Raw genomic sequence first — 17526 nt, forward strand, 5'->3', positions numbered from 1 at the left:
AGCTGGCATGGAAGACATTGTGTGTACAGTAGTGGGCTTTTTCTGTACAAGATCCATTTTCTTGCAGTTTTTTATTGTATGATTGAGAAAATAGGGCGGTCTCTGAGGTCACGGGCATTTTGGTTTTTAAATTGTAATTTGAGCGAAATTCACAGTTGCTTGTGTTATTGCAGCCAACGCTTGGACCAGGTACAGTAAGATGTAACATTTATTTGCCCACTCACACAAACTTCAAAGCAGCTTCCAACAACACACAACAAGGCACAGAAAGAAAGCCTTCCAACACGTTGCCAAAATGAACCAATTCAAGACTCCAGTCCCAGCATGAGTGTGCTCTGGATGGCTCCTAAAATGCCTAGTCGCCTAGCAGCACGTTTGTGGCAAGCCTGCATTGACTGGTTCCCATGTATATGAGAGCTTGGTGTGGTGTGCAGTGAGAATATTTGTCTGTCTCTAGTCTAGCACCTGGTGAGATTGACTAACTGATAATCAGCAGTGCATCTGTATAGCCTCATAGCAGCTGGTACTGCCTGCATCCCCCAGAGCCAGGGGTGCTGCTGATAAGCAAATCTCCCATGCTGTTCCAAGGAGCCAGGATGACCAGGAGGATGTCTGAGCTCTATGTTGCAAGGCCATCTCTTTGACCTGATTGCACTTATTAACCCTGATGTAGTCAGAAACTTTTAACCTCTACTTGCCACTCTTGGAAGCTTGTTTCTCAATCCAAAAGGATGCATTTTTCTATTTATTTTTGTCTTCAAAATAGGATCATATTTAACAACAATGACATATCAGCCCAAAGGTCCCATTATTCATACTTATCTCCGATGCTTGCTGCTTCTATGTGGCACGCATCTCTATGTGCCCCAAGAGTATTTCATGTATATCCGTTTTTAAATTCTCAGCCTGACCACGCTAATATTCGTACTTATATTCCATACATTCCTCCAATTGATATGTGTTTGTGGGGTCTATTCATGAAGCCGTGAAAAGTGTGGAGAAGTGAGCCAGTCAGCTGCTCTGTATGATTTTATAGTATGCAAATTATAAATGTTACGTCAATGCTGATTGGTTGCCATGGGCAACTTCTCCACTGGCTCATTTCTCCACACTTTTCACTGTTTCATAAATAGACCCCCAAGTTACAGTTGCAAGTTCTACAATATGGTTATTTGTGGTAATGACCTTTACATTTTAAATGTCTCAAACACAGAATAATGCTCCTTATTCGGCTTCAGTTGCACTGTTTTAGCAAAACTGCAACTAACTGCGATCGCATGCTGGAGGCTGCCGAGCATGCAAATACACAACAGCGATCCCGATTCAATTGCGAACGCAATGATGAATTGTGGATGCCCACCTGCTTCCGCAGCCAGGCTGCAAAGGCAGGTGTAGAGCGGGCATTTTTTGGTCGCAGCGGCCACGTGTGACATCTCGCTGCCGGTCCGAACCTGCCCCATTTCCAATGCCACGCCCACCCAACGCTTTGTCGACGACCTGGACAGTACAGGCAGAGGCGTTCGCATAAGTGAGATTCAAGCGCATCTCCCTGTGTGCTCATGTGCAGTACTGCTCCTGCGCACCAGGCATTAATAGTTCAGTATGCGATCGGTTCATACTGAATAAGGCCCAATGTACTTGGAGCAATTCATGCACCCTCGCTGTATGCTCCACACACTACATTTTTACAGGGACCCATTAAATACCGCCCCCGCTCATAGTTTTCTCATATTATTATAGATTTTAAATTATAAGTGACCTTATAATGTGTTTTGATTGAAGATCAATGATACAAGATTATTGATTGCATGTTTCCAGTGTAAATTTGTGGTTAATTTGCTACTATGCTATATTTCTTTGCTGAAGAATGTTGTTCTAAAGTCCCAGGAAATGTGTTAATATAGCCTAATAGTTCCCAGCTCTGTACACAAAAGAGCTCTGCTAAACTTCATATAAACGCGCAAACCCAGCTTTGTGATCCCAGTTAACAAACAAGGCTGCGTCCAATAAAAATTTCCTGTTTCCTTCCCCCTCCTGTGCCTTTTGCATGCTTATTACAATACAGCATTACAGGAGAGGTTTCCTGCTGCATGTTATATACTGCATCTTCCAGAATTCCTAGCACAACAATAAGATCTTATCTGCATTCTGCAATTTTTAATACAGCAATTTGGAGCATATAAGGTTTTGAGAAGAGCTTAGGTTGAAGTTGAGTAGACAACCATAGTTGTACAGATGATCGTGAACTATTTAGGTAGCGGCATCAGTCACTACAGATGGGGGGGGGGGGAAGTAGTAAACCTTCTTCTAAAAAGTGAAGAAGTTGTCCATAGCAAACAGCTTCTCACTAGAATTTATCAAGTACATTCTATAAACTAAGTAGAATCTGATTGGTCGATATGGGCAACTTCTCCACTTCGCCATTCTTTAGGAGGTTTGATACATTCTCTATTAGAATATGCACTTTCTGTACTAATTAGAAAGACACAGAACATGCAGGAACATTAGAGCATTAGAAAGTTACATGTAAAATAAATTCCGTGTCTCCAGGCTTTTTAGGAGCACCAATGCTTGTCCGGCACACATGAAAATGGCATGTTGTATCTTCAGTGCATGCGCTGAACATAACCATTCAGTGTGAGCTGTCCTAAGCCTTGGTTAGGTACCAGAATGTAGGCCCTTTTCTGGTGTAGTTATATTAGTGTGGAATTGTACAGTCCTCGACCAAAAGAAGAGGGGAATAACCCTTTTAATTTTAGGCTGAGACTCAACCGTATTTTGCAATACAGGTATAAAGCTGTAGGGAAACAGCGTTCCCAGTGTTCCATAAAGCCTCTGCCTAAGTTTTACATATACAGTATAATGAAGTGAAATAAATAGCGTCCATCAGTTGGCATCTCATTGAAGCTGTATGTGGGGGCCCCCGTGGTATCCTAAGCCCTGGCTCCCCTTGAGTCTGACTGACTTGCATATCATAACATATTCTATGCTCTGTGTTAAGTGATTGGCTTTAGCAGTTGGGACACAGAGCTGTCTGATATGAACTGTGCATATATGTGAGCTATTTCCTATTTGCTAGGATGTTGTAACCAGAGAGGCTTTATCCTTTATCAGCTCCTCTTTTGTGAGTGTTGGCTGCAATCCATATAATATTTTCAGTACACTTCTTTCTTGACTTCTTTTCAAGGGGCCTTTTCATGTACTGCTGCAAATTACCTAAATGAAAATCCAAAGCCTGTTCTTTTCAGTTACATTAGTAAAATGAATAGTTCAGTCTTCAATAGCTGTGCTTAGTCTACGTGCTGCTTTCCATGTGTTTCTCTGTCCTAAGGCAGACGTCCAGTTCTGTAAATACTTGTCTGTCAGTGAGACCCCTTACTCCTCTTCTTCCTCTTCTTCCTCTTCTTCTTCTTCCTCTAATGACTTGATCAATGTGTAAATCATTATGGCAATGTGTAAATCATTATGGAGATCTTAACACTGGGATTATGAAAATTGTACTACAACACTTTTTCTAAACTCACGAAATCCATTTCACTAATTAGAGCTGCAGGGTTTAGACTGAGTGACAGCATTCCCAGTTGGCTCTTTTGTAGGATTCTATGAACATGCCGACTGACCTTGACCTGCCCATTATTAAATATTTTAATTGTTTAGCTTAGAAGGGGTCAAATGTTATAGCCTTTTTTTTTTCAATGCGCTCAACGTGATTGTGTAGAAATTTATGAAGTGTCACAAGTATACATTGGGTAGCAAAAGTATCCTAACCAAGTAGGTGGTAAAATTGTCTAGTCAATTGTGTCTAATTAAGCCTTTTTGTTCTGGCCCATCAAGAAGGCTGAATGTAGTCAGGGCTGGATAAACATTGAGAATTTGATTGCTCACCACCTGTTTGCTTGATTAAGCAAAATGTGAAAGAGTCAGTGTTCATTTCACTTAATAGAGTGCCTTTTACACAGTCCGCAGGCTGCACCTTCCTCTGGGGGTCCCTGCTCTTTCTACTCCGGGTCTCTGCCGCCTCCACCCTTCTGGAGGTGACACAATACAATTTTCGATCATTAGCCTCTGGCTATAAAGAAGACTTTTACTGCAGTGAATGCACTTTTATAGTATGTTAGATTGTGATTGTATTATTGGTAGATGTTACTTACATTTCATTTATTTTCAGCGTGTCATTTGTGATTGTGTCCATCCTGCCATGTTCGGAGAAACCGTCCATCCTCCATATAGACCCCTACATTAAAAATCACACTGTTGTGGCTGGTTTTGTTGTTGGAGGTTCATTTGTTTTAGCGCTCCGGCTTATTGCTCTTCTAATGTCACAACAATCGGCGTGTCATAACAAGAAGAGTGCCTCAGTGATGTATTGTGTACTATGGTTTTTGTCTCTTAAGCTTCTAGCATAGATACTTACCAACACCTACTTGGTCTGTAAGAAATAACAAGATTTCTTTCAGTTAGTATTACCGTTGCCTCGTTTACACCTCGCTTCATCCTTTTAAGTATTTGTTGGACAGCCTAGTTAAAAGGACATAAATAACAGTAAAGGACGCCCATATTAAATGTGATTTAAGTAACAAACAAGAGAAAGTAGAGAAAAGTAATCCTCGGTTTAAAAAGGGAAAACTGGCATAAATAACAATGGACAAAGCCATATGTACCTCTTGTCAAAAATGTACTTTTTTTATAGTATTTCCACAGAGATAAGAGTTGTACTAAAGAACTTGTTACTTTTTCAATCACTGACAGTGGGCGCTGTGTCTTTTATTCTCTTTACAGAAATAGAGGCAAAGGAAGCATGTGATTGGTTGCGTGCTGCGGGGTTTCCACAATATGCACAGCTATATGAAGGTAAGTGCTCCTTGGGACAGTTCCATACAGAATGGCCACCTTGGCACCACCACACTAACTTGGACATATTTATCACAATCCAACATTTTTAATGCAGATGTGCTAAATATTTTTTGTGATTTTTTTTTTTTATTTTTATTTTTATATTTTCAAGCAAATTTACTAAAATTATCTTGTTGGGAGACTGGCTTCGATAAGAACCCATCCTGGAGAAGCTCTGGAAGCAGTGTGGTAGCGTAACAATATCACACTGCTTCCTGGTTTGGGTCCCCAGCAGCCAATGAGCATGTTCGGTTGTTGGATGACGCATGTGTTACTAAGGGCTGACTGAGAGCTTGGTAAATCTGGTAGCAATGCAGTCCCCATACAGATCTATGGGGGCTGCATATACGGACGTAAATGGAGGGTCTTCGGCAGCAATCCCTGCATGATGTATCTGAGGAAACTTAATATTTACAGTTTCCCTGGGGAATAGCCCCCAAATATTTACTGAAGAATAGTCTCCTCAGTCTGTCTGTCTGTCTGTCTGTCTGTCTGTCTATCACATATAAATTATTCCTGCTTTAATGGGCATCCTGGCAGGAAAAGGAAAATGGCTAACGTGGCCTATAGCTAGCTGAATTATATCTGAGAATGTTAGTTTTCTGAGCACTTTAATACATGTATGAAAGCGGATGCACGCATACATTCCGCATTCTCATAAAGCAAACTACCTGTAGCCCAGGTTCCTGTTATGTCTGTGTGGTGTCCTCCTCCTGTGTGGAGAATTATAAAGGAGGAGGTGGATGTCAAGGAACCTGCGTAGTGTCTCTGCGGGAGAAGAACAACTTGCTTCCTACAATTCTTCCCAGTCATTACAGAAAGAGACTTTCAGGTTAATCCATAAAATGGTTTCATGACCTAGGAGAAGGACTCTGCACGGAAATGGCTGATGTTGTCCAGAGTCATAAAAAAAAAAATTTCATATCTAACGAGCCCTTATTTGAAATAATTCCTAAGAGCAGCTGAGCTTCCCTGAGCCAAAAGAAAGAATGGACTTTGTAAATCCTGGAAACCTGTCATGCTGAGAAGAGGTTAACAACTTCTAGCGAGCCAAAAATAACTGAGATGGGAGCTGTGCTCACAGATGTAGGTCAGAAAAGGCCATTTCCTGGACAAGGCTTTTACTGTAGTTCTTTTCAACTGCTATTCCTTTGTTTAAAAATAACTCTCTTCCATTCTATTATATTGAGTTGAGGACGGAATGATAACAGGATTTATTTCTGTCTGTAATAATAAATTAAGAATTAGCTACATTCATCAATCAACAATTTTAGATGTTGAATAATTTCAGTAAAAATATTATTTATGTGACATGAGTTTTTGAACCAATATTTGCAGCACTCTAAATGGCATAGATTTTTATTTAGTTTCCTAGAGAAAAAATAATAAAAAAAAATCTATCTCGCTACACTCTAAAGCTGGGTACACACCTGAACTATCCATCAATCTTGTGATGGACCGATATAATGTAACAAGGTATTGTGCCCGCGTACACACTGCGTGATCCGCAATATGACGGCACAGTATATCGCATCTAATTAATCGTTGCTCCTGCGTGGACGGGATGTTCTAAGCATCGCATCCACACTGCAGCACATCCCAACACTTATCTGGTACATACCAGTGTATATAATTCCGTTATGTACCAAGAAGTTTGCAAAGGACAGGTCTACCCGCTTAAAAGTGGAAAAGTCCTTTACTGTACATCAGCGGGTGACCTGCGGTTTATGCATAGTACATACGTTACTACATGCTATTATCCATTCCTCGCTGTTATTTTGCAGGGATGAAAATATCTTACATCTGTAACCTGTATATCTAATAAATTCTGTTAAAAATGTTGTTAATTGGCAGAAAATGAATCCTGTATCAATCACTTCAAGTTCTCCCCATCAATAAGCGGATGTGTACATGCACCATGTATAGAACAGAACATCTGTGAGTTGCTGTGTGAGCCAGCATAGACCTAATGTGCTACAATCTCTGTTGCCATTCCTGCTAAATTCCATTGTGCTATAAATTATTTTTGTACCTATGTGGAAATGTAATAAATGAAATACACAGGTGTGTGATTAGACTATAACACATGCTTATAAATGTATAGTGTTTATTATAAAACTTGGCTGTCCCTTTACACAGTCTTCCAATTCTTTTTAGTCGAAACCCACACTGTACATTCAAATAACTTTTTGTGTGTGTAACCAATTTTGTTTGCAAAAGCAGAAAGTACCCACGGCCCATGTGTTACATAGAATAGGAGAGGCCTGGCAACACATTGGATGTATCAAACATTGTAGAGAGAAAGTGGGTAGAGCTGAGGTTCCAACCAATCCGCCACTAACTGTCATTTTACAGGCTGTGTTTGAAAAATGACAGAAGCCGATTGGTTGGTTCTTTATCTCACTCCACTTTATCTCTCCAAATTTGTATACATCTCCCCCTGTAGCAGGCCACTTATTGTGTGTAAGGTTAGCATTGTGAGATACAGTTATGCAGCCCTTGGGTTCTTTGATTTATATAATTTATGTTCTGTAGATGAGGATGAGAGAGCACTAATTAATTTGGAAAGCCATTAGTATAACTGCCCTGTGCAGTCACTGTTGATCAGATAAGTCAGACCTCATTGTGACCTTCTGTTCCTGTTGCCCTTTATTTCTCCTCTTTTCTTTTTATCTCGCTTTATTTGGAAAACCTTCAGCAATTCTTGACATGTCCTATCGTTCTCCTCCATCCAGTGTCAAAAGTTGCAGTTCAGTAACATCTGGAGATCCAAAGGTTGCATACTCCCTGCGCTGGGACATTTTGCCCAAATAGTCCCACTGACAGCAAATAATTGATCACTAATCTTTTGGTTTTGCAAGCTTCTATAAACATGTGTACACAATAGGCAAATATTTATCTCCAAGTAGGATATTCTGCATCATATTCCGCTTTGATCCTGTGCAGATGGTTTAAATTCAGCTGGCTCCGGCTTTTATCTCTGCTTTGCCCAGCTTCCATGACCTTTCCAGCCTGTCCCATATGACTTTTATCAAGGCTGCATGTGAAGGCTCCAGCATGTGAAACGGGTGCACCAGTGTGGTATTTCAGATAGCACCAGGCATCATTTATCTTGGAGGTTTTTTTTTCCTTCATAGGAGAGGCCAGGAAACATCTGGTTCCTTTAACCCTTCAGGTGACTCGTGTTGGAAAGACATTTGAAATTTCCTCGCACTAAAGGGTGACCAAATATGTGTCCCTTAAAGGTGGTCGTGTGCACTTGAGTTTCTCACAAAACAAAACATTACAAAGTCCATTTTTTTTAATCCTTTATTTATTTGGTTTGTTTTGTGTTTCAAGTGATCATCAAATGTTTTGTTTGTTTTATTATTATTATTATTATATTATATTTATTCATAAAAATGGTATGTCCATACGTTTTTATGCTTCTTTTCACTCTGTATTCCAGATCTTCTCTTTCCTATTGACATTTCCGCCGTGAAGAAGGACCATGATTTTTTGGATAGAGATGCAATTGAAGCTTTGTGCAGGTTAGTGTTGATTGTGTTATTGCGTCTGTTGATTTTCTGCCAACATTTTGGTAATAGTACATAGATGGAGATTCTTCAATGACACTGTTGTAGCTTAGTTTGAATTTGGAGTAGCCCAAGCTGATCACAATATCTTGAACCCGAATATATATTATTTTGCATAACCTACGCTCGAATATAAATGTTACGTTGGAATGACTTTATTTACAAACACTTGTTTACAGAGCAGATGGTTCCATTACCTAATTATAATGAATTAGACAGTCCTGGATCTAATCATGTTCTGTGTGCCAAGTGCCAACTCTCCTGAGCTGTACTTGAGATGCCCTTACTGAAAACCCTTGTCCAACACATGCATAGCAAAGTACCTTGCTGGGTTTTATTCTTGTGTAATACAATACCATTACTAGATGCATCCCTTCTGTAGACTTGGGGGCTGATGTATTAACCTGGAGAAGTGATAAAAGCAGTGAATACTGCAAGATGATAATGCACCAGCTAATCAGCTTCAATATATAAATTTACAGTTAGGTGCTGATTGGCTGGTACATTATCACCTTGCACTTATCACTGCTTTATCACTTCTCCAGTCTTAATACATCTGCCCCTTGGTTTTCAGTCTCGGAGAATTGTTAAAGCAAGAGCATTGCCTGTTATTGGGTATCATGGTGGCACAATGGTTAGCTTGCTGGCTCACAGCACTGAGATCTAGTGTTCAATTGAGCTTGTATATTCTCTCTGTGATTGCCTGGATATCCTCTGGGTGCTCCAGTTTCCTCCTGCAATCCAAAAACAGGTTAATTGCCTTCTGGCAAAAAACGGAACCCTAGAGAGTGTGTGTGTGTGTGTGTGTGTGTGTGTGTGTGTGTGTGTGTGTGTGTGTGTGTGTGTGTGTGTGTGTGTGTGTTAGGGAATATAGATTGTAAGATACAGGGGCGGCACCAGGGTCTGTGACACCGGCCACAGACAAATGATGAAAAGGGGTGTGGCATCACAGATAGGGGTGTGGCCTTGTGGAAGTCCCGTTGATGTCACGTGGCCTCATGTGAATCACCCGATTACCTCACTCCGGGGGGGTGCCCAGCAGCACCGTAGATGCCGGGCTGCTCCCGGAGAATCTGGGTGCAGTGCCAGCTCCTTTTCAGTGACAGGAGACAAGTGCTGCAGGATAATGTCATACACTGCAGCACCTGGAGCTGGGATTTTGGGGTCGCCCCCTTAAAGGGTGACACCAAGGTGCTGCCCGTGTCCCCCTTGTGACACCTTTGGTAAGCTACACTGGGGCAGGGACTGATGAAAGCGACTTAAATATTCTCTATAAAGCGCTGCGGAATATGGGTGCACTATATAAAAATCTCTTAATAATTAATTAAATAACTAATATTGGACATGGCCTCCTTCTATAGAAGACTATGATAAACCCAAAAATCTAAGACCTTTGTAATGCATTGACAATAATATGCCTGAAGTAATTTATGAAATTTGCTGAATGTCATTCTGTCTGACGTATCATAGTACCAGCTGAGAATTTCACACTAAAGGGCCCTACACATTGGCCGATCCGCCTCCGAGCTGCCCGACGAGGGGCAGTGACGGGGGGAGTGAAGTTTCTTCACTCCCCCCGTCACCCGGCTGCATTGAAGTGCAGGCAAATATGGACGAGATCGTCCATATTGGCCTGCATGTACAGCCGACAGCGGACCAGCGATGATCGAGCGCGGGGCCGTGCATCGTTTATCGCTGGAGCCTCCACACTCAAAGATATGAACGGTATCTCGTTCATATCTTTGACTGATGTCGGCCAGTGTGTAGGGCAGGGGTGGCCAAACAGTCGATCGCGATCCGCCGCCCAGCCACCCGAAGCCGCGCCTCTCCTGCCTGCCGCTCTGCCTCCTCAGTCTGGTCTGCGGCAGTGACGGCCGAGTGTATAGCTCAAATCAGGTGCCGGTTCGTTAGCCAATGAGAGCTCGCGGACCGGCGCCTGATTTGAGCCATACACGCTGCCGTCACCGCCGGAGATCAGACTGAGGAGGCAGAGCGGCAGACAGGAGTAGCGCGCGCTGCGCTCTCCACACACCAACGGTGAGCTCTTCTATGGGGGCATATCTGGCATTGTGGGCACATAGCTCAGTGGGCGCATATCTGGCACTGTGGGGTCATATGTGGCACTGGGGGCATATCTGGCTCTGCGGGCACATGGCACTGTGGGGTCATATGTGGCACTGGGGGCATAGCTGGCTCTGCGGGCACATGGCACTGTGGGGGCATATCTGGCACTGTAGGGGCATATCTGTAATCTGGCGCTGTGGGGGCATATCTGTATCTGGCACTGTGGGGTCATATGTGGCACTGGGGGCATATCTGGCTCTGCGGGCACATGGCACTGTGGGGGCATATCTGTAATCTGGCGCTGTGGGGGCATATCTGTAATCTGGCACTGTGGAGGCATATCTGGCACTGTGGGGTCATATGTGGCTCTGCGGGCACATGGCACTGTGGGGGCATATCTGGCACTGTGGGCACATGGCACTGTGGGGGCATATCTGGCACTGTGGGGGCATATCTAGCACTGTGGGGTCATATGTGGCACTGGGGGCATATCTGGCTCTGCGGGCACATGGCACTGTGGGGGCATATCTGGCGCTGTGGGGGCATATCTGTAATCTGGCGCTGTGGGGGCATATCTGTAATCTGGCACTGTGGGGGCATATCTGGCACTGTGGGGGCATATCTGGCTCTGCGGGCACATGGCACTGTGGGGGCATATCTGGCACTGTGAGCATATGGCACTGTGAGGGCATATCTGGCACACTGGGCACATGGCACTGTGGGGGCATATTGGGCACTGTGGGGGCATATCTGGCACTGTGGGCACATGGCACTGTGGGGGCATATCTGTATCTGGCACTGTGGGGGCATATCTGGCACTGGGCACATGGCACTGTGGGGGCATGTGTATCTGGCACTGTGGGGGCATATCTGGCACTGTGGGCACATGGCACTGTGGGGGCATATCTGTATCTGGCACTGTGGGGGCATATCTGGCACTGTGGGCACATGGCACTGTGGGGGCATGTGTATCTGGCACTGTGGGGGCATATGTGTTTGAGGTTTTTACCTGTGGGGGCCAATGTGTTATTTCGTGTGAGGCAGTCATTACACTCTGCGCAGCAAGGCTACGTCCCTTTTTTTAGTTATACCATGCCCACTTTCTGTTATACCACGCCCACTTTTTATTATGCCACACCCCTTTTTTTGTGCGCGCCTGAGGCGCGCGCTATTATTCCTCCTAGGTAGATCGCAAAAGCTTTTTCGCTTTCACAGTAGATCACCGACTTCAAAAGTCTGGCCGCCCCTGGTGTAGGGCCTATAAGACTGACTTTTAAGTGTCTATTCATTATCCCTTACTTTCTACAAAACTATGTGATTTTTTTTTTTTTACTTCTGTAGCAATTAGGTATCCAGTCCGTTAATTATAAATGTAACTCAGGAGATACCACTGAGACTGGATGATCTCCTCTTTTACTTTTATTCCCTATCTGGTCCGGAGTCCCATACATTACAAAGTGGACCAAAATTCATCAAGCCCCGAAAGTAGTACACTTTTGGAGCTTGAAAGCCGGAACCTACACCATTTTCATATGGTATTTGTTCCCAGACCCCCGCTTCTACCTAGAGGAAGGAGTTCCAGGTTGCAAAAAGGGATCTGCCCTTGTTCCGCTCCCGCTTCTGGCCATCATGAGCTTTGTGTGCATGCGAAACCCCAGTTCATTCATGCACACTACCGCTGCTGAGGCAGGAGGCGCAGTGATGGGTATCACAGGGGGATCCGGTCTGAAGATCGACAGTGTCTAGGTCGACAATGTTTATGTCGACCACTATAGGTCGACAGGGTTTCTAGGTCGACATGTGCTAGGTCGACAGGTCTAAAGGTTGACATGAGTTTTTCACATTTTTTTTCTTTTTTTGAATTTTTTCATACTTAACGATCCACGTGGACTACGATTGGAACGGTAAAGTGTGCCAAGCGGTAGCGGAGCGAAGGCACCATGGGGGTAATTCCAAGTTGATCGCAGCAGGAATTTAGTTAGCAATTGGGCAAAACCATGTGCACTGCAGGGGAGACAGATTTAACATGTGCAGAGAGAGTTAGATTTGGGTTGGGTGTGTTCAATCTGCAATCTAATTTGCAGTGTAAAAATAAAGCAGCCAGTATTTACACTGCACAGAAATAAAATAACGCACCCAAATCTAACTCTCTCTGCACATGTTAAATATGCCTCCCCTGCAGGGTACATGGTTTTGGCCAATTGCTAACTAAATTCCTGCTGCGATCAACTTGGAATTACCCCCCATGCCCGAAGCATGGCGAGCGAAGCGAGCCATGCGAGGGGACGCGGTGCACTAATTTGGGATCCCGGTCACTCTACGAAGAAAACGACACAAAAACAAAACAAAACCTCATGTCGACCTTTAGACCTGTCGACCTAGCACATGTCAACCTTCCATCCATGTCGACCTAGTGACTGTCGACCTATAGTGGTCGACCTAAACATTGTCTACCTAGACACTGTCGATTTGATGAACCACACCCATCACAGGTACAGCTTTTCGCATCAGCTGTCTCCCCACCAGAACAATGTTTAATTGTTCTTGTGTTTTAGTATCCACTGTAGAGAGCTGGACACTAAACATAGACTTTTGTAGTATAACTTTAATGTGATAGTATGGGATATATTTTCCAGAATCATTTATGACTGGGTTTATTTTCCCTAGTATTCTGATTCCCAAATATCTAATGAAACATATTTTAAAACCATCATGCCTCTGACAATCTAGCAAAGCAGCAGTAATTATTTCTTATTTCTTTCTGGTTTCTGGAACATGCAGAATAGGTGTTCTGGTATTTGTGTTTTCTAGTGAAACATCTTATGTGGCTTTTAGTGACAAAGGACATGTATCCATTTACCATGCACAAACAGGCACATAGGGGTATATTCAATTAAAGTCGGATCCATTCCGACATGCATTTGTCGGAATGGATCCGACAAGGGCTATTCAGTGAACGGCCAAACCTGACAGGATTTGCCCGTTCCTGACCATCTCAATCCGACTTAAAAAAAGTCGGATTGAGATGAGGGACCTGAGAAGAGGAGACTGGAAGAGCAGCGGGGAGACGGGGGAGAGCAGCAGCCACAGCGCAGCAGGAGGATGTGGCACCGCCGCCAGACCTCATGGCAGCGTCCACCCTGCACCAGCAGGCCCCATCCTCCTGATGCGCTGTGCTGTAGCCTCTGCTCTCCCCATCTCCCCGCGGCTCTCCCCGTTTCCTCCTCTAAGGTCCCTCATCTCAATACGACTTTTGTAAAAGTCTGATTGAGATGGTCGGAAAGGGGGCCAAAACCTGTCGGACTTGGCCCCGTTTCCAACAGAAGCATGGGGATCGGCGGCTATTCCGCTGATCAACGTGCTTCCCGACAAGTCTGAATTCCCGACTTGTCGGATAATTTTGGGGTGCATTGAATAGGTCAGAACTCAGAACCCCTTCCGACCTAAAAAAAAAAAGTCAAACTGCCGTCTTTCCGACAGACTGCAGCTTTCGACTGCAATTGAATATACCCCATAAACTGCAGACAGACTGGTCTTCGTCATTAGACATGAAGAAGGTAATGCATCTGTGAGAGACAATTTTCAGCTACTTGCGGTCAACCGCAGAGAGTGACCATTCTACACAAGGCTACAAATTTGGCTTGTTATGTCTTCCAAAGACAGATATGTTAACAGCACCCAATACTCGTTCAAGTGATCTGGTACATTACAGATTTTGAAGAATATATTTTTCTTCACAGCAAAGAATAATAAATACTACTGGAGAATTGTTTCAATGGGCAGGATGTAATGGTGTCTGAGATATTGCACCTTTAAAAAACTTACGGCACCCCCTGCGTTCTCTAACCGTATCTGTGCTGCTATTTTATGTGTAATATGTGGTAAATGGATCTCCTACTTGCAGTTTTCAAGGTGTATATTTCCTCATCCGTTGCTTTTCTTCAGTTCTTTAATGGGAAACCGTTTTATTTGGCAAAATGAGTAATATTTTTTATTGGATTTATGTGGACAAATATACATGGGGAAAAACTAATTTAAAAAGACATCCATTTAGATCATAGAATTGTCCTGCTTCCTGGCTTTATTCACCTCCTTTCTACTACAACATAAACTATTATGTGTGGGAGAAACTCGCATCTCTGTTGTTCTCATCAGAAAAGCAACACTCAGGTCAAAAAGACAACATATTTCATTTGTTTTGTTCTGGGTACCCATAAAATGCGATACACTAGAAACGTAATCCGGGTAGACATGATTTTTCTTGTAACTGACACCGTGCGTATCAGACAGATTTAACTTGGAAGAACTATTCCCTTACACTTACAACAATAAAAGTTTATCTTTCCGAAAACAGACTCTGCTTTATCCCTTCCCAACCGACTGTGCAGTTTTGTTTTGTAGACACATTAAAATAAAGTCTCGCAGAGATTAGACTTTTATCAGCAAGACTGAAGATTCTCTTCTGCAGATCAAAGTCCTTGTGCATGTTGGAGAAGAGAATTGTACGCAACTGCACAGGACTAGATAGTGCCAAGGTTCCTCGTCATGTACTACATTCCTCTTACCTAATGCAGATATCCTCTAGCAGGGACAGGCTTGTTGTATAGCTCTGCCCTTGTTATTTACATCTTTTTGAAATGGAAATTGTATTTTTCAGCCAGTTGCAGCCACACCCTTGACAAATAATATATAGGGTAGGCTGTTTGTCCTCAATGCCATTATAGGGCAACAGTGCGCCCTGTGCCGGACCAGCCCCCCTAACCTGTGACATCATGAGCTGGAGCAGCTCCACAGGCTTCAAGCTGCCAAGGGACACGGCTCTGCAATAGTGCAACTGGGTGAAGGGTGCAATTCCAGGGACCCTGTAAGCCATATGTAGGTGCTGTGGGGCAGCGATGGTGAAGCCCCCCAGGGCCATGCAACCTGTGCAACAGCACACCCCTAGTTACGGCCCTCTTTGTCTAGCCTATTAACAGGGTTTCCAAGAGGGAGGATGCACAGGTACGGTACATATTGCCTGGGAGTGCAGGGGTGATGCAAGTGCACTCCACCTGCTATGCCATCATCATCAACCTCCCATACACCAATCGTAATGTATACAGTGATGGTGAATAGCCATCCACCCCACCCTATCCCAAGGACCTGGATCTACCCAAAGACTCAGCAGCCCTACCTATAAGTTCCTAACAGTACTATATGGCAGACCCGCAAATATTTCATTTGATGCTCCAGGAGTTCCGTTAAGTTGGTGGCATTATCTACTGGCTGAATATCACCCCCTGAACCTGTACAGATGGTTTAGTCTAAGTACACAATATGTCTACACAATAACACCTTCAGAGTACAGTGGTAGTACAGGTTGAGACTCCCATACACAAAATACAGATTTATAAATTTTTAGCGCATCTGCGATTATTCAGTGTACTTTGCACAAGATTATTACAAATATTGTGTAAAATTACCTTCAGGCTATGTGTATAAGCTGTATATGAAACTCATTCTGTGCTTAGACTTAAGTCCCATCCCCAAGATATCCCATTATGGTGCAAATATTCCAACATGCAGAAAAATCCATTCCAAGCATATAGATATGCTCCCTCAATACTCCAAACGAAACTCATTTATGGGTTGTTGTTTTGTTTCTGAATCTTGGAGAAATCATGTAACTTATCTAGGTGAAGATAGATTTAAAAAGAATATCATGTGCAACTCTTATAGTAAAGGTGCCCATACACTAGAGCGATTTGGGCCCTTTTCATCCGATTCCAGCGCATCGGGCCAAAAAAATCTGATGAAAAGTGTCAAATCGCATGTATTTTACCTCCGATTCCGATCATATGCGTGGTTCTGTGTAGATCGGAGCCGGAAATCGCAAGGGCTGCACTATAGATGTATCGGATCCGGCAGCCTTGGCTGGAATCACATACGATGCATCGTATTCAAAACGACTGCATACGATGTATGCGGTCCTGCCACCCGGAAAGCTGCCGGGCAGTTCAAGGGAGATCGAACTGGAGATCGTATGCGGCGCAGTAGTGAAGGCTAGCTTATTGTGAAAACTCATTAACTTTACAACAGTATGGAGATTATCAGATGGTCACAGGTCAGTGGTCACTTGTGATCCCATTCCTATTTTTCCTTGTTTGGATTACAGTCCATGATGATTCAATCTAGGTATGTTTTAAGGAATTTAAAATGACAAAAAATAATGTAAATTCCCTCTAATTTCGATGTAATACTTAGATAAAAATTAGCTGTGTCTTATTTGACCTGTTATTTGAAAATGCTGAAAAATTGTTTCGGGGGCCGTAGTTCTGCTGTGTATATCAAATGCATTTTTCAAATAGTTTGCAAAGTATATATTTGGCAGGAAAAAAACATGAGTCAACCGCACAAATTGTTTGCTTAGGATTTAGCGTTTGGATGTGTAAATGGGGAAGAAAGAGCAGTCTGTGCTTGTTATGTGTGCCTTATGCACAATAGGGGCTCACATCTTCCGTATCTACGTGCCTTCTGTAAAATGAAAGAGACCCACTCACTTTACTTATGATAAATTAACTTGTTTTTAAAAAGGGGAGCCTTGTTGATTCACCGCATCCACCGTATTTTGCAGTACAAATGTGCATTTTCTGAATTACTTAAATGGGAGAGGTATTTTGCTTAGAAATAGGTTTTAATTACACTAAGGGGAGAGTCAATTAGTTGCGAGGAACCCTACGCACTAATATAACGAGTTATCTGGGAAGGAAATGAGAGGTATTTCCCTCTCATCATTACCCGCTATATATGTAATTTGTTGTATATATACTTCAGTTGAGATAGTTGGCTATCTTTATTATCTCTTACTTTCCATAAAAACATTTTCTTTTTTTAGTGTCACGTTTGCCATGTTGATAAACTCCAGAATTACTCTATAAACTTCTAATTGTTGCAACAAAGCCACTTGTTGAATCCAACACAGTGGTGTCGATAAACTGTCTTGCTAACATAGCTC

At 43.1% G+C, this 17526-nt stretch overlaps 1 protein-coding gene across 2 annotated transcripts in view; it reads left to right on the plus strand.

Annotated features, from left to right (window-relative positions):
• Positions 1–17526, plus strand: part of DLC1 (DLC1 Rho GTPase activating protein) — an 856713-nt gene that overhangs the window by 820243 nt on the left and 18944 nt on the right. For both annotated transcript variants that reach the window (XM_063920868.1, XM_063920869.1), the window contains 2 exons: positions 4780–4851; positions 8342–8423. In XM_063920868.1, the coding sequence (XP_063776938.1) occupies positions 4780–4851; positions 8342–8423 (154 nt within the window). The remainder of the gene's footprint in view (positions 1–4779; positions 4852–8341; positions 8424–17526) is intronic.

Source organism: Pseudophryne corroboree, chromosome 1 (genome assembly GCF_028390025.1).
Source record: "Pseudophryne corroboree isolate aPseCor3 chromosome 1, aPseCor3.hap2, whole genome shotgun sequence".
Classification (NCBI taxonomy): Eukaryota; Metazoa; Chordata; class Amphibia; order Anura; family Myobatrachidae; genus Pseudophryne; species Pseudophryne corroboree.